The sequence below is a fragment of the Gorilla gorilla genome, chromosome 21 (genome assembly GCF_029281585.2).
Source record: "Gorilla gorilla gorilla isolate KB3781 chromosome 21, NHGRI_mGorGor1-v2.1_pri, whole genome shotgun sequence".
Lineage (NCBI taxonomy): Eukaryota > Metazoa > Chordata > Mammalia > Primates > Hominidae > Gorilla > Gorilla gorilla.
Window position 1 is genome coordinate 46,637,642 of NC_073245.2, and position 17,117 is coordinate 46,654,758.

General features: G+C 39.8%; 1 protein-coding gene across 8 annotated transcripts in view; it reads left to right on the plus strand.

Annotated features, from left to right (window-relative positions):
* The window catches only part of ITCH (itchy E3 ubiquitin protein ligase), a 142,317-nt gene that overhangs the window by 56,491 nt on the left and 68,709 nt on the right, over positions 1–17,117 (plus strand). For all 8 annotated transcript variants that reach the window (XM_019017147.4, XM_019017146.4, XM_063702340.1 and 5 more), the window contains one exon: positions 4,812–4,857. In XM_019017147.4, coding sequence (XP_018872692.1) covers positions 4,812–4,857 — 46 coding nt within the window. The remainder of the gene's footprint in view (positions 1–4,811; positions 4,858–17,117) is intronic.

Here is a 17,117-nt window from a genome sequence, read left to right on the forward strand (position 1 = left end):
AGACGGAGTCTCACTCTGTCGCCCAGGCTGGAGGGCAGTGGTACTATCTCCGCTCACTGCAAGCTCCGCCTTGCCGGTTCACGCCATTCTCCTGCCTTAGCCTCCCGAGTAGCTGGGACTACAGGCCTTTTAAGATTTAGTCATATAATTGTGTCCGTAGGCCATTCACTTTTACTGCTGCATAGTAATCTGTTGAGTGAATGTACCGGGTTTTAAAATTTTTATATTAAAGGACATTTGCTTAGCTTTTTTTTTTTTTAAACCATGTGAACAGTGATACATTGAACATTTTTGCATATGTTTATTAATAAACAGATTTAACGTTTATGTTGGGTGTATGCTTGAGAGTAGAATTGCTGGGGTATGTTTATTTTCAGCTTTACAATATTAATTGCTTCTTCAAATATGCTACTTGTTAGGATATTTAAAACTGAGATGAAATTTACATAACATACAATTAGCGGTTATATAAAGTGTACACCTTAGTGGTGTTTAGTGTATTCACAATGATATACATCCACCATCTGTCTCTAGTTTCAGATCTTTCTTGTCACCTTAGAAAAAAAACCCCATTTCTTTCTTCTCCCAAGCCGTGATAACTGCTAATCTGCTCTCTGTCTCTATGGATTTGCCTATTCAGGATATATCACATAAAAGGAATCATGTGACTTTTTTTGTTTGGATTCTTTACTTAGCATAATGAATTTGAGGTTCATCCAAGTTGTAGCATGTGTCAGTACTTCCTTTCTTCTTATGGCTGTATAATAATTCTACTGTGTATACTTGTGCCACAATTTGTTTATCCATTCATTCATTGATAGACATTTGGCTTATTTCCATTTGGCTGTTATGAATTATAAATAGTGCTGCTTTAAGCATTTGTGTACAAGTTTCTGTGTAGAAATATGTTTTCATTTCTTTTGGATATATACCTAGGAGTAGAATTGCTGATGCTTGTTTTTGATAGTTTCTCATTTCTTCCTTGTAATTTTTTTTGATACATAGGAATTTTTTTAAAAACATTCTCCATTTGATAATTCCAGTGTCTGAAATCCTTGGGTATATAAATGGTTTTTTGTCTCTTCCTCATTGAGGTTTGTTTTCATTTGCGTTTGTTCTTCGATTGCAAGTTTATATTTGATCTTAATCTGTTGGAATCTTAAGGGCCTAAATTGGGGATTCTTTGCCCCAGAGAACATTTCTTTTGCTTCTGCTAGTTGCTATGGTGTACCACTGAACTGGGAACGCTTCAACTCCTTTCCTACCTGTGTATTTGTAAAATGGATCAGACCCTTGCCAGCCTAATGTGGCAGGCTCTGGTTCAGCACCACAGGTTTGCTGCTGGCCCAAGGCTTTCTAATCCATCTGAGGATTGAAAATGGCCCTCTGGATAACCCAGTTTTTCACATTTGCTTACTGCATACCTGTGTCCATTCACTTTGTTTTTTTATTTTTGAGACAGGATCTCACTGTGTTGCCAGACTAGAGCTCAGTGGCTATTCACAGGAACGGTCATAGCACACTGCACCTTTGAACTCCTGGCCTCAAGCAGTCCTCCTGCCTCAGCTTTTTGAGTAGCTGGGACTTCAGGTGCTCACCACCATACCTGGCTTCAGTTCACTTTTTTGTTTTTGAGATTGCTAGACACCCAAGAAATAGGAACGATGTGTTAAACCGCTTTATCTAGGAGCTAGTTATTTTGTGGTGGGAGGGCAGGTCATTTTGACGAGCTTACTGAGTAGAAGAGATCTTTGTAGATCTTCCAAAGTTTCTTGTGGGTAAAACATGTGCATTTAGCAATCTGACGAATTTTCTTGAGGAAATTTGGATTGGGAATACCTTTAAAGGGCAATACGTTTGTAAAATGCAGTGGTTAAGAACAACCATTGTTCTCTTCTTGGACGTTCATTGTATAAGTGTTAGATTTTTGTTGTTGTTGTTGTTAACTATTCTCTGGTTGTAAGCAGAGGATAAGATCTAAATAATTTATGCCATAACTTTCATAGTTATGGCTTCACTTTATATTGGAGTGAAATAAAAGAGTGAATATTCCAGGCATGGTGGCTCACACCTGTAATCCCAGCGCTTTGGGAAGCCAAGGCGGGAGGATCACTTGAGTCCGGGAGTTTGAGACCAGCATGGACAACATGGTGAGACTCCATGTATTCAAAAAAATCTTTAAAAAATGTAGCTGATTTTGTGGTGGCATGCATCCATGCATCCTCCCACTTTGGGAGGCTGAGGTGGGAGGATTGCTTGAGCCTGAGAAGTTGAGGCTGCAGTGAGCTATGACCATGCCACTGTACTCCAGCCTGGACAATGCATCAAGACCCTTTGTCAAGAAAAAATATGTATATTGAAAAATGGCCCTTGTTTAGACTTTCCTAATAAGATGTAAATTTTGAGAAATAATAGTTATTATTTATGGACTGCTTATATGTGCTAGCACTGTGCTAAATGTTTACATGTTTAATTCTTATAAATACTCTATGAAGTAGGTGTCATCCCCATTTTATATATGCAGGAAAAGTACAGGAAGTCAAGTGTACTTTTGTAAGATCACAAAGTACATGATAAAGCTAGGATACAAACCTAGGCAGTCTGCCCTCAGAACTCATGTGATTAAAATACTGTTCTTTGTCACTGTAGTGAGAAAGTTTTAGAAGTAGCAAATAATGGTAGACTTAAATGGATTATTCCTAATGATTTTCTTAATTTTGAGAAAAGTGAAATACTAATAGACACATTTTAGTAACTTATGCTGGATATTTTGTTGTGGTTTTCTGATTTCATTTATGTCCCATTCATAAGCCATTTTAGGGGACTATATTCCATATTAAAACATTCTTAAACTGAAATTTACCCTTTATAGCCAAAATGTATTTCATTGTACCACTTTTTTTTTTTTTTACCACGTTAACATCTTTATTGAGTTGTATTTTATACAACATAAAATTTACCCATTTCAAGTGTACAGCTTAATGAAATTTAGTAACTTAAGTGAGGGATTCAACTATCACTGTAATTTAGGTTTAAAACATTTTTATCCCCTCAGTAAAATCCCTCTTGCCTGTTTACAGGAGCTTCCCTTCTCACTGTCAGCCACAGGCAACCACCACTAATCTATATATATATTTTTTGAGACGGAGTTTCACTCTGTCGCCCAGGCTGGAGTGCAGTGGCGCGATCTCTGCTCACTGCAACCTCTGCCTCCCGGGTTCAAGTGATTCTCTTGCCTCAGCCTCCTGAGTGGTTGGGACTACAGGCGCCCGCCACCACACTCAGCTAATTTTTGTATTTTTAGTAGAGATGAAGTTTCGCCGTGTTGGCCAGGCTGGTCTCAAGTTCCTGACCTCAGGCAATCTGCCCAACTTGGCCTCCCAAAGTGCTGGGATTACAGGTGTGAGCCACCACGCCCGGCCTCTATTTTTTATCTATAAAAATTCGTCTTTTTCTGGACATTTGTATAAATGGAATCATAAAATATCTGTTTTTTGTGTCTGGCTTCTTTCACTTAGCATAATGTTTTTGAGGTTCATCCATGATATAGCGTGTTTCATTAGTTTGTTCTCTTTTATTACCAAATAGTAATAATTCCATTGTATAGACAACATTTTATTCACATACTGTTTTAGAGATAACATATTTCTAGACTGGATGAGACATTTACCAACTTTGCTAAGTATGGTATAGTATAGTGGTGACTCAGTATTTTTTAAATTAATCCACCAATTTTGCTTTGTTGTAATATGGTAATAATTTCCCTGTTTAAACTATGATTCTATCCAGGGCCTATTGTTCCTTTACTAAATGGACCTAGGTGGTTGAACTTGAGTTCTTGTTTCTACATGTGATAATTTTTCTTTCTCTTTCCCTGTTTACCATTTGTTTTGCTTCTTTAGATGTACCTACCTTTAGCACCCTCCCTCCAACACTTTTCTTTTTTTTGAGACGGGAGTTTTGCTCTTGTTGCCCAGACTGGAGTGCAATGGTGCAATCTTGGCTCACTGAAACTTCTGCCTCCCGGGTTCTAGCGATTCTCCTGCCTCAGCCTCCCAAGTAGCTGGGATTGCAGGTGCCTGCCACCACTCTTGGCTAATTTTTGTATTTTTAGTAGAGACAGGTTTTACCATGTAGGCCAGGCTGGTCTTGAACTCCTGACCTGAGGTGATTTCGCCTACCTTGGCCTCCCAAAATGCTGGGATTACAGGTGTAAGCTGTTGCACCTGGCTCCTCCAACACTGTTACAGTAAAAAGATCTGGACTGAATCCTAAGGATATTTTCCATCAATAAAGCAAGAAGAAAATAAGAATATTGTGGCATTAATTTTTGGCAACTTGGATTACCATTTGTGGCTTTCCTAATTTTTAAGCTGTTTTCCAGGCCCCTGCAATAAGAGAGACGTTATGGGTTTTTCTGTTTCTGGAATCGATTTTATTCTGCTGGCGATCAGCACTTTTTTATGAGGTATTTGGGATACAAAGATGGTTAAAACACTAGGTTTAAATTAGAGTTAGACATATTTAAAAAAAAAAAGGCAGGAATAGTAGTGCATGAGTAATATACCTTTAGTAATTAACATCCCGTATCCATTAATTATTAAGCATTTGCACAAAATTTTGGCAGACTTTTTTTGCAGTCATGAAAATCACATTTTTCCTTTTAAAGTCATGTTGGAATTTAAGTTATAGTATGTTCTTTATTACAAAGATTTAATAAAAGGCTTTGCTTACATGGCATGTTTAGAAAAGAAAAAACATGAAAACTACTCTCTTGAAACTCATTTTCTGTTTAAACTTTGATGTTAAAGGTGCTTCTCAGAATGATGATGGCTCCAGATCCAAGGATGAAACAAGGTAAGCATTCACTGATTGCTTACCACAGAATGCGGAGAGATAGATTTCCTAAATATTCATTTTAGTGTAAACTTCAGGTTCATGATATAAGAATAAATGAGTGTCAGAAAGAATTCAGAACTCAAGAAGGGAAATATTTGCAAAAGATTGAAGACTCTTCTTAGCTTATCGGATTAGAGCTATCTGGAGTGGGCTAGGGATAACCAAATTGTTGATACTTCTTCAGCTTGTAGAAAATAAATATACTGGCACCTTTTCAGAGGCAGGGCGTTCTAAACTCCAGAGCCATCATTGGGCTGTTAAGTTTCTTTTCCAGAAAAACTGAGATAGGAGCTTTACACATATGTGAAGGTCACCACTAGCTATGGTATCATCTGGGCCTTCATTAGAAGGGGCAGAGCTTTGTACCAGCTGTTTGCTGTTAGCCCAGGTTTAGCACTTTCATGTGCCTATCTGCCTTCAAGTTTGGACCTAAATGTGGGGAAAAGAAAGAGAGATCAGTTTGTTACTGTGTCTATGTAGAAAAGGAAGACGTAAGAAACTCCATTTTGATCTGTACTAAGAAAAATTGTTCTGCTTTGAGATGCTGTTAATCTGTAACTTTAGCCCCAACCCCGTGCTCACAGAAACATGTGCTGTATTGATTCAAGGTTTAATGGATTTAGGTCTGTGCAGAATGTGCCTTGTTAACAATATGTTTGCAGGCAGTATGCCTGGTAAAAGTCATCGCCATTCTCCATTCTCGATTAACCACGGACACAATGCACTGCAGAAAGCCGCAGGGACCTCTGCCCAAGAAAGCCTGGGTATTGTCCAAGGTTTCCCCCCACTGAGACAGCCTGAGATATGGCCTCGTGGGAAAGGAAAAACCTTACATCCCCCAGCCCAACACCTGTGAAGGGTCTGTGCTGAGGAGGAGTAGTGAAAGAGGGAGGCCTCTTTGCAGTTGAGATAAGAGGAAGGTTTCTGTCTCCTGCTCGTCCCTGGGAATGGAATGTCGGGGTGTAAAGCCAACCATTCGTTCTATTCTGAGATAGGAGAAAACCGCCCCATGGCTGGAGGTGAGATATGCTGGCAGCAATACTGCTCTGTTACTCTTTGCTACAGTGAGATGTTTGTGTAAAGTGAAACATAAATCTAGCCTCTGTGCACATCCAGACATAGTACCTTTCCTTGAACGTATTCATGATACAGATTCCTTTGCTCACATTTTTCCCTGCTGACCTTCTCCCCACCATTACCCTGTTGCCCTGCCACACTCCCCTCGCCAAGATAGTAAAAATAGTGATCGATAAATACTAAGGGAAATCAGAGACCAGCGCTGGTGCGGGTCCTCACACATTGAGCACCGGTCTCCTGGGCCCACTGTTCTTTCTCTGTACTTTGTGTCTGTGTCTTATTTCTTTTCTCAGTCTCTTGTCTCCACCTGACGAGAAATACCCACAGGTATGGAGGGGCAGGCCCCCTTCATCTAAAAGGTGTTGAAAGCCTTGGGCTATGTGAATTAACTTAGACTGCTTATTGGTTATCCTGGAAATCGGTAACAGCAGATAAAATTAGGAAAGGAGATGATTCTGCTTTTAAAGTAGTGAGTGGCATGTCTTAACCACAGAGTGCGGTGATTATAAAATTCCATTTGATTCTTTGTTTTTCTCAAATTGCATAAGCAGTGAGTAGGAAGAAGATGATGAACCACAGGAGGAGTAGTCAGAAGGGGAGAAGAACGAGAAAAGTAATGTCACAGACTGTAAGGGAAAATTATCCACAAAGATGGGATGTTACAGTGTCAGATGCTGCAGAGGAGGATAGGTGAAGAAAGTAGAACAAAATACTGATGGTTGTTGAAGCTGTGCTGGTAGGTACATGGGAGTTTACTGTATTAGTCTATCTGCATTTGTCATCTATGGGTTGTTTTTTTGTTTTGTTTTTTTGTTTTTTTAGATGGAGATTCACTCTTTCACCCAGGCTGGAGTGCAGTGGCGCGATCTCAGCTCACTGCAACCTCCATCTCCCGGGTTCAAGCGATTCTCTTGCCTTAGCCTCTTGCATAGCTGGGACTACTCAAGACAGGCATACACCACCATGCCCGGCTGTTTGTATTTTTAGTAAGAGATGGGGTTTTGCCATATTGGCCAGGCTGGTCTTGAACTCCTGATCTCAAGTGATCTGCCTGCCTTAGCCTACCAAAGTGCTGGGATTACAGGCGTAAGCCGCCATGCCTGGCCGATAGATATATGGAAGTTTTTTGTTTTTTGAGATGTTGTCTCACTCTGTCGCCCAGGCTGGAGTGCAGTGACACAATTTTGGCTTACTACAACCTCCACCTCCCAGGTTCAAGCAATTCTCCTGGCTCAGCCTCCCGAGTAGCTGGGATTACAGGCACCCGCCACGACGCCCAGCTAATTTTTTGTATTTTTAGTAGAGACGGGGTTTCACCATGTTGGCCACTATGGTCTCATTCTTCTGACTTCGTGATCTGCCTGCCTCAGCCTTCCAAAGTGCTGGGATTACAGGCATGAGCCACTGCACCTGGCCAATATATGAAGGTTTTCATAATAAAAAATTAAAGACAACTCATCAAGATCTTTAGGAAAATCAAAGTTTATAAAGCTGTTGTGTCTTACCTAATAGGTACCTGCTTTCACATTCTTATGATGAAGAATCATCTATACTAATCTCACGAGATGTAGAATATTAAGGAGCAGTAACTTCTTGCCTAGAAAATAACAGATACTTTTATTCTTTACTGTGATTAAAATCAATGGGGCCGGGCATGGTAGCTCACACCTGTAATCCCAGCATTTTGGGAGGCCAAGACAGGAGGATCACTTGAGCCTAGGAGTTTGAGACCAGCCTGGGCAATTGAGTGAGACCTCATCTCTACAGAAAACAAAACAAAACAGAAAAATTAAAATTAAAAAACAGTAGTTAGGCCTGGTGGCACGTGCCTGTAGTCCCAGCTGTTGGAGTGGGGAGGGTGCCCACAGTGGGAGGATCACTTGAGCTGGGGAGATCAGTGAGCTGAGATCATGCCACTGTACTCAGAGTGATGACAGTTAGACCCTGTGTCAAAAAAAAAAAAAAAAAAAAGCAATAGGACAGGTTTAAAAAATTACATAAATATCTGTAGACTGAATACTATTATGTCTCTTTTGTCTTTTTTTAGTAGTATTATATTTAGTAGAAGATTTCTTGAATTCCTGAAAGTTCCCGCATAAAATGTTTTAGTATTTCAGTTTGCTTTGGTCATTTACCTCTTCTTTTACACAATAAACCTGTATCTTTGTATAATAAGTGGGTATGTAAAAGGTTCTGTTATGCCAGTGTGTTGTTGCTTGTTTGTTTTCTGCAAGTCTCTTTCTTAACAATATTTTCATCAAACCACTTGTACTCTGGACATCTTTAAATTTATTATAAAGGCATTGCTGGACCCCCTACTTAATGCTATTTAATCAATGCTTTTTATCTTCCTAAGTGAATCATTGTCATAAATAATTTGGGGAACAATGTCTTCTGGGTTTCTGAGACTGCCTGACAAATCTTTGAGTATGTCTTTTGTGTTAAGCGTAAGTTCCTGTGCATCAGCTTTTATTCCAGAGCGCACACACCTTTGAGATGACGGGTTTGAAAAGCATTTTGTAAACTGTCAAAAGCTGTTTAAATGTTACTACACAATAATGAGTAGTAGTCATAGCTGTGACTGCCTTTTCTCCTTTGCTTTTGTTTGCAGATTTCATGACTATAAAACTAAAAGGCAGGGAAGTATATATCTAGTGGACAGGCGCTTGGCATCCTTCCCTCCATCCTCATAGTTATCGTTTAGGAAGTTTACTAATAGCCTTAGGTTATTTTAGCTTTTGATCTTAATTCAAGCACTGTCTGTATCATAAATGTATTTATTGATCTGTTTTCCCCACAGCATGTCTGGATGTTTTATGTTTGTCAGTGTTGTCTTCTGTTTATTTGTTTATTTTTATGAAGTACCAAGATTATTGGTGCCTGATTTTCAAGATTTTGTTGTTAGATGTGCGTTCTTTTTTTTTGTTTTTAAGTTTATTATTATATTTTAAAGACAGGCTCTCGCTCTGTTGCCCAGGCTGGTCTCAAACTTTTCACCTGAAGCATTTGCCCTATCTCGGCCTCCCAAAGTGTTGGGATTACAGACATGAGCCACCACGCCCAGCACATGTGCCTTCTTGATTGTTACTCTTTGATTTGAACATTTATGACCCGATTGTACTATAATAGCATTTTGGTTGTCTGAGGTTCTCTATCCTGTCCATAACTTATGAACTTATTTATAGGTCAGATGTATATGTATGTTGAAATTAGCAGATGTTTGTAAGATTGTGGAATAGGGGAACAAAGTTATAGTAGCACATAATTAGCAGCTAATTGCTTTTCTTTTTTTTCTTTTTTGTTTGAGACCGTGTCTCGTTCTGTTGCCCAGGCTGGAGTGCAGTGGCATGATCTCAGCTCACTGCAACCTCCACCTCCCAGATTCAAGTGATTCTCCTGCTTCAGCCTTTCAAGTAGCTGGGATTATAGGCATGCACCACCACGCCCAGCTAATTTTTTGTATTTTTAGTAGAGATGAGGTTTCACCATGTTGGCCAGGTTGGTCTCGAACTTCTGACCTCAAGTTATCTGCCCACCTCGGACCTCCCAAAGTGCTGGGATTATAGGTGTGAGCCACCATGCCCAGCCAGCTAATTGCTTTTCAAAGCCAATGGTGGTGTTGGTTCCACTGACAATTCTGTATACTGTATAGATTTCCGGATTGATTTTCAAAATCTATTTTTAGTTTTAGCCTCACACTTTACTAAAAGAACTCAAACTTATTAAAATAAATAAAATAAACTGCCAGTACTATTTTAGTATGGCCCTGCTTCTCAAACTTTAGAGCACATTAGAATCACCTGGTTCATTAGATTTGAGGTGGGACTCAAGATTTGCATTTCTAACACATTTCCATGTGATGCTGATGCTGCTAGACCAGGGTCTACATTTTGAGAACACTATGGTTAGACACACACGTTTTTGCAAATTATAACTATTCTGGGAAATAATAACAGACAGTAAAAACAGACTTCTTATATAATTTTTCATTATATAAGAAGTCTGTTTCCCCAAAGTCCAAGCATGCAGAATTTGCTAGAACTGTCAATCTGTCTTAATTTCATACCCTTTTGAGAGCTGCTTTGAATCGTGTTTTTTTTTGAACTGTTGTTTTTATGTTTATTATTAGAAAATAATACATGATTGTTTTAAAAGATGTAAATTAAATAGTGTGTAAAGTAAAATGTATAAAGCCTTAATAGAAGAAATAATATTTGACCTAAGACCTTAAAACAGAGCTATAGACTGTATATGCATGTCTTAGAGGAATTGGAGGGAAGAAGGAATTCTAAATGGAAAGAAGAAAAACAAAGGTGGTGAAAAACACAGGTTGTTTTGTAGGAAATCTTTAATCATAATATTTGGCTAAAGGTGCAGTAATTTCAAGGGAGAAATGGCATTTGGTGATTAGAAAGTAGAATCAGTCAATTTATATTTATTTGCCTTTATATGATAGACACTATGCTCAACATGTCTCTTCTTCCTTCAGTTAGTCCTTAAACGTTTATGAGTTAGGTACTATTATCTCATTTTTATAGGTGATGAGAAAACAGGCTTAGAAAGGGAAAGGAACTTGCTTGAGTTAATAGCGTTAAGTGGGACAGTTGAACCTGGAACTGCCTTCAGAGCCTGAGCTTGTAACTATCATGCTTTACTGCCACCTGAAGTTGGGATGATATACAAGTAAGTGCTTAGCCATTAATAAATGTTATTTTTATTGTTAGATAGGTTGGGACCAGATGGAGGTTTGCAAGTAAAGACTTACAGAATTTTTTTTTTTTTAAAAGGAAAGGAATGTCTTTTAAAATAATTTGATTTTGTTCTGTTTTGTTTTGTTTTAAGACTGAGTTTTGCTCTGTCGCCCAGATGGGAATGCAGTGGCGCGATCTCGGCTCACTGCAACCTCTGCCTCCTGGGTTCAAGCAGTTTTCCTGCCTCAGCCTCCGAGTAGCTGGGATTACATGCGTGCACCACTAGACTTGGCTAATTTTTTGTATTTTTAGTAGAGATGGGGTTTCGCCATGTTGGCCAGGCTTGTGTCGAACTCCTGACCTCAGGTGATCTTCTTGGCCTTCTTGGCCTCCCAAAGTGCTGGGATTACAGGCATGAGTCACCACGCCCAGCCTAAAATATTTGAACAGGTGATTGTATGATCAGAACTCTATAGGAAAAAATATTTTGACCGTGGTATATAGTTTGGATTATGTGGCGGTGAGTGAAGGTTGAAAGTCCTATATGGAAATTTGTTACAATAATCTATTGAGAGGTAACGAAGGCTAGAACTGAGGCAATGATGGTGGAAGAGTAGAGGGAGAATGTGAAAGTGGGATCAACAGGACTTAGATACTGAGTGTCAAGAGGCACAGGGAGGAAAAATGTAAAATTTCCTGGGAAAGACAGCAGTATCGTTCATAGAACCAAAACCTAAGAAGGAGGGGAGACCATAGGAAGAGAATGTTTAGAGGGACGGGAAGACCCGGCAGGGCATGGTGGCTAACACCTATAATCCCAGTGCTTTTTGGGAGGCCCAAGGGGAAGATTGCCTCAGCCCAGGAGTTTGAGACCAGCCTGAGGGACAAAGCGAGACCCCATCTCTACATAAAATAAAAAATTAGCCAGGTGAGGTAGCATGCTTCTGTAGTCCCAGCTACTCAGGAGGCTAAGGCGGGAGGATCCCTTGAGCCCAGGAGTTCAAAGTTGCAGTGAACTGTGATTGTGCCATTGCACTCCAGCTTGAGTGACAGAGCAAGACTCTGTCTTTAAAAAAAGGAAGAAAGGGAGGGCCTTGGGATGGGAGAGTTATTCTAGATCTCCTGCATTTAGTTGATAATTTGATACTAGAGGATGGGAGTGAGATAAAGAGTAGAGATTGATTTGGGAATCATTCTCTGAGATAACCTTAGAAATCATGGAATTTGAGATCCTAGGGAAAAATCTGTGGAGAAAGAAAAGGAGAACAAGAACACAATCATAGAGACCTATATTTAGTGGATGGTAGGAAGAGGACAAACCAAAAAAGGGATGATGAGAAGTGGGAGTACAAGATTACAAAAGCACTGTCACAGAAATTAAGAGAAAAATGTTCTTTAAAAGATGGGACATTTAGCCGGTGGCGGTGGCTCACTCTTGTAATCCCAGCACTTTGGGAGGCCAAGGTGGGCGGATCACTTGAGGTTAGGAGTTCAAGACCAGCCTGGCCAACATGGTGAAACCCCGTCTCTACTAAAAATACAGAAAAAAGTTAGCTGGGTGTGGTGGCATGCGCCTGTAATTCCAGCTACTCAGGAGGCTGAGGCAGGAGAATTGCTTGAACCCGGGAGGTGGAGATTGCAGTGAGCTGAGATCATGCCACTGCACTCCAGCCTGGGCAACAGAGCAAGATTAGATTCTATGTCAAAAAAAAAAAAAAAAAAAAAAAAAAGATGGGACATTTAACACTATCAAACGCTGCAAAAGAGAATTAAGTCTTAGATTAATAAGCTAGGGAAAACTGGCTGTTTGGAAAAAGAAAAGAAAAATCAGGTTAACGCCTTAGCTGATCCCAAGATGAGAGTAGATTCGATGTTGACTTTTAAATTGATTTTAAAAAATTAAACTAAAACCTCTAGAAGAAAATATGAATAGTTAATTCATTGCTGAATAAATTTAGCTATATAGAAATATAAAACTCTTATAATTTAAAAATGTATTATCAAAAGCAAAGGAAATATTTAACCAATATGAGATGCTCAGTATTCTCAGGTTGTAAAGATCTCTTAAAAATAGGCAAAATTATTCCCTTGTAGTAGATAAATGTACAAAAAACATATATATAGTTCATGAAAGAAGAAACTGTAATGACCTGTAATTATATGAAATATTGTTCATCTTCAATTTTAAAAAGCATTAACATTTTTGCTTACCAAATTGGCAAAGATTTTAAAACTTTATGGTGAAATGGGTGTTTTTATTTTGTGGTACATAATTTGAAAATGTCCAGCAAATGGGAGAACAGGTCAATTATTACCTTTAAAATATTTTTTAGGGCCAGGCACAGTGGCTCATGCCTGTAATCCCAGTACCTTTGGGAGGCCAAGGCAGGTGGATTGCTTGAATCCAGGAGTTCGAGACCAGCCTGGGTGACATGGCAAAACCCCGTCTCTACTAAAAATACAAAAATAAGTCCAGAATGGTAGCCTGCACCTGTAGTCCCAACTACACAAAAGGCTGAGGCAGGAGAATCTGTGGAACCTGGGAGATGGAAGTTGCAGTGAGCTGAAATCACGCCACTGCGTTCCAGGCTGGGTTACAGAGCGAGAATCTGTCTCAGAAACCAAAAACAAACAAACAAAAAAACACTATTAAAAAGAAACAATTTAGGCCGGGCGCAGTGGCTCACGCCTGTAATCCCAGCACTTTAGGAGGCTGAGGCAGGTGGATCACCTGAGGTCAGGAGTTTGAGACCAGCCTGGCCAACATGGTGAAACCCTGTCTCTACTAAAAATACAAAAATCGGCCGGTCATGGTGGCAGGTGCCTGTATTCCCAGCTACTTGGGAGGCTGAGGCCGGAGAATCGCTTGAACCCAGGAGGCGGAGGTTGTAGTGAGCCGAGATCGTGCCATTGCACTCCACCCTGGGGGACAAGAGCGAGACTTCGTCTCAAAAAAACAAACAAGCAACCAGTATTTTTCAGCTTTCAAAATATTTGCATGTTTTGACTTGGTTGTTCTATTCTGCAGTCTGTCTAAAAGAAATAAGAAATCCAGGCAGGGCATGGTGGCTCACGCCTGTAATCACAACACTTTGGGAGGCCGAGGTGGGTGGATCACTTGAGCCCAGGAGTTTGAGACCACCCTGGTCACCATGGATAAACCTTGTGTCTACAAAAAATACAAAAATTAGCCAGGCGTGGTTGGGTGTGCCTGTGGAATAGAAGGATCACATGAGCCTGGGGAGGTCAGGGCTGCAGCGAGCAGTGATTGTGCCTGTGCACTCCAGCCTGGGCAACAGAGTGAAACAATGTCTAAAAAAAATAAAAAATAAAAAAAAAAAACCAAAAAGACCAATGAAAAGAAAGCGATTAAATTGTAGTATGTCTATATATAATTTTCTGCAGTCATTCAAAATGATTTTCAATAATTTGGGGGAAATGCCCAATATGTATTGAGTAACTAACCAAATAAAAACCCACCCAGAATATGAAACCATTATACAGTGTGTGATTGCAGTCACATCCAATGAGAAGGACTGACAAGAGATAGTCCTATGTCTTGGTGGTAATTATCTCCAGGATGTAGGATGGCAGATAATTTTTATTTTATAATTAGAGGTTACTTTTGTTCTTTGAAAGTCTGTTTTAAAAATTAAAATGGGGGCTAGGCGCAGTGGCTCATGCCTATAATCACAGCACTTTGGGAGGCTGAAGTGGGCAGATAGCCTGAACCCTGGAGTTTGAAACTAGCATGGGCAACGTGGCAGGACCTTGTCTCTACAAAAACATACAAAAATTAGCTGGGTATGGTGGTGCATGCCTGTATTCCCAGCTACTCAGGAGACTGAGGCGGGAGGATCATATGAGCCTGGGAGGTGAGGTGGGAGGATCATGTGAGTCTGGGAGGCTGAGGCTGTGGTAAACCATGGTTGTGCCACGGCACTCCAGCCTGGGTGACAGAGGAAAACCCCAAGGGAAAAATAAAATAAAATGCACTAACTATATTAACTGCATTTTAAAAAAGAGTATAGTGAAGGAAAGGGGAATGGGAAAACAGCTCGAGGAACAGATAGGATTGAGGAAACATTTTAGGTTTGAGTGCTTGATTATATTTGTAGAGTAAGACAAAAGGTCTATAAGAAAGGAATATAATGAAGATGCAAGAAAGCGTTAAAAGATGTTGGGCAGTCCTAGAGGATATAGTCTGCCATCCAGGACATGATAGGCAAATCATCCTTGAAGAAGGGGAGAGAGACTTTTTCAGACATGGGAAACAGATAAAGATGGTTAGTGGCACAGAGAAATTTTAAGGTATGGGAGAAAGTTGAGGGATAGCAGGTAATCATTATTTTTAGGGAAGAGGAAGAGTCAGGGATAGCTACAGATTGGTATTAGCAATTTGAGGAGATGGAAAAGGTTTGCAAGGGGCACTAGGGATGGGTCCAGGAGTGGATTAGAGATGTAGAAACTGATTGATTTCTAAGCAATATAGATAACCCAATTGAAGTTGTTGAATAATGTCAGCTGTAGCCAATGTTGGCTTGGTCTCTTTGACATAATCCAGTTTTAGGTATTTGAATACTCTATAAATACAAATATATAGACTGAAGCACAATTTTAATTTTTTTCTATATTTTGCCTAGGTCTGTATGATTGTATAGGACTTAGAGCTTTTTGTCCTACCAAATTATTAATTTCTTTATTCCCATTAATTTTAATACCAGCACACTAATCTCATTAAAACCCATGGTTTTACTACTAGGTTGTCAAAGTCATCCGTCATTTATAATTCCCTAGCTCCCAGGAGTCTTGAGCTGTGATTTTTTGGTTTGTTTGTTTTTGGGGTTTTTTTTGAGACGGAGTCTTGCTCTGTTGCCCAGGCTGGAGTGCAGTGGCACGATCTCCGCTTACCACAACCTCAGCCTCTTGGGTTCAAGCAATCCTCCCAGCTCAGCCTCCCGAGTAGCTGGGACTATAGGCGCATGCCACCATACCCAGCTAATTTTTGTATTTTTAGTAGAGATGGGGTTTCGCCATATAAGCCAGGTTAGTCTCAAACTCCTGACCTCAAGTGATCTGTCCGCCTTGGCCTCCTTAAGTGCTGGGATTACAGGCATGAGCCACTGCACCCGGCCGATTTCTTCTTTTTAATAAGAGGGGAGAAAAGAGTTTTTGTCTTTAATAATTGGTAGTGAAAACCTCTGACCTTTTCTTTACTGGGCCCAGTGGAAAATTTATTAGAATTGTTTGTAGAGCAGCCTGCCCTTTAATATGCTACTTTACTTAGTTTATTTACTCCACTAAAATACACCTGACTTCTCAACTGGAACATTCTCCAGCATTACTTGTTGGTCTGAGAGAACAGTAGTGTAAAAAGTAGATGAGGGGTTAGTTGTGGTGGAATAATTTCTGGGAGGGGAAGCAGTTGGGCAAGGGTGAAGGAATTGAAACTACTAGGGAAAGTAGCCTATGATGAAGCCCAAGTGAGGCGTGAAGTGAGCTGATGAACTGTAAAGATTCTGGGGGGAGTTGAAGGTTGTGATGAGACTGAATAAAAGATACTGTAGGAGGCAGGTAGAATAAATAGGAAGTTGTAGTTAGAGGGATTTTAGAGTTCACGATCTAGGAAGAAGAACAATTCTAAGTATCAAGGAAATTTAAGGAGTTGTACGGGTTATCAGATGACTCCATTGAAAAATTGAGATCAAAATGTTATAAGGGTGTACAGCATTGATGTTAAAATTCCCCAAATTTTAATCCCCGGCAACAAATCATAGCATTTTTGGAATCCTGTTTCTGCTGTACCTTTATCATAGTAGGTTTATCTCATGCACTGAATGTTCCTCCTCCCTCACATATCCCTAAAACTTGTCTAGCACTGAATGTGCAATTTAGTATGAATTTTCTAGCTGAAAGATTTTTAGGCATCTTGTAGTCAAGATAATACAGTTTAGGATGCATTCTTGGGTCACATAACTCATCAGTAGCAGAGTCAGAGCTAGAAACCTTAATTTCCCAATTTTTGGTCTGTTCTACTAGTTGTTATCTGTTATTTAAAAAGCAGCAGGAACTCTTCTTTCAAACTAGTTAGGAACGTCTTAAAATAGCATGGAGAGGCAATACGCAGTCTTAAAATGGTTTTGGAAACCTCACTTAGAAGAAGAGAAGCAGTGTCAAAGCTGACTCTTCCTGCATTCAGACCATGTTCTGCAGGTAGTCAACACTAATCAGGTGCTGACTGCCAATTACTGAGGTGTTCCCTCTATTATAAGCATTTGGGGAACCCCCAAAGTAGTGCTTGTCATACCTTACTGTCCACATATATAATCTGGGGATCTTGTTAAAATGCTAGCTCTGATACAGTAGGTCTAGAATAGTTTTGAAGATTGTGCATTTCTGACAAGCTCCTGTATAGTGCTTGTCCTTTTGGTTTAAAGACCACACTTTGAA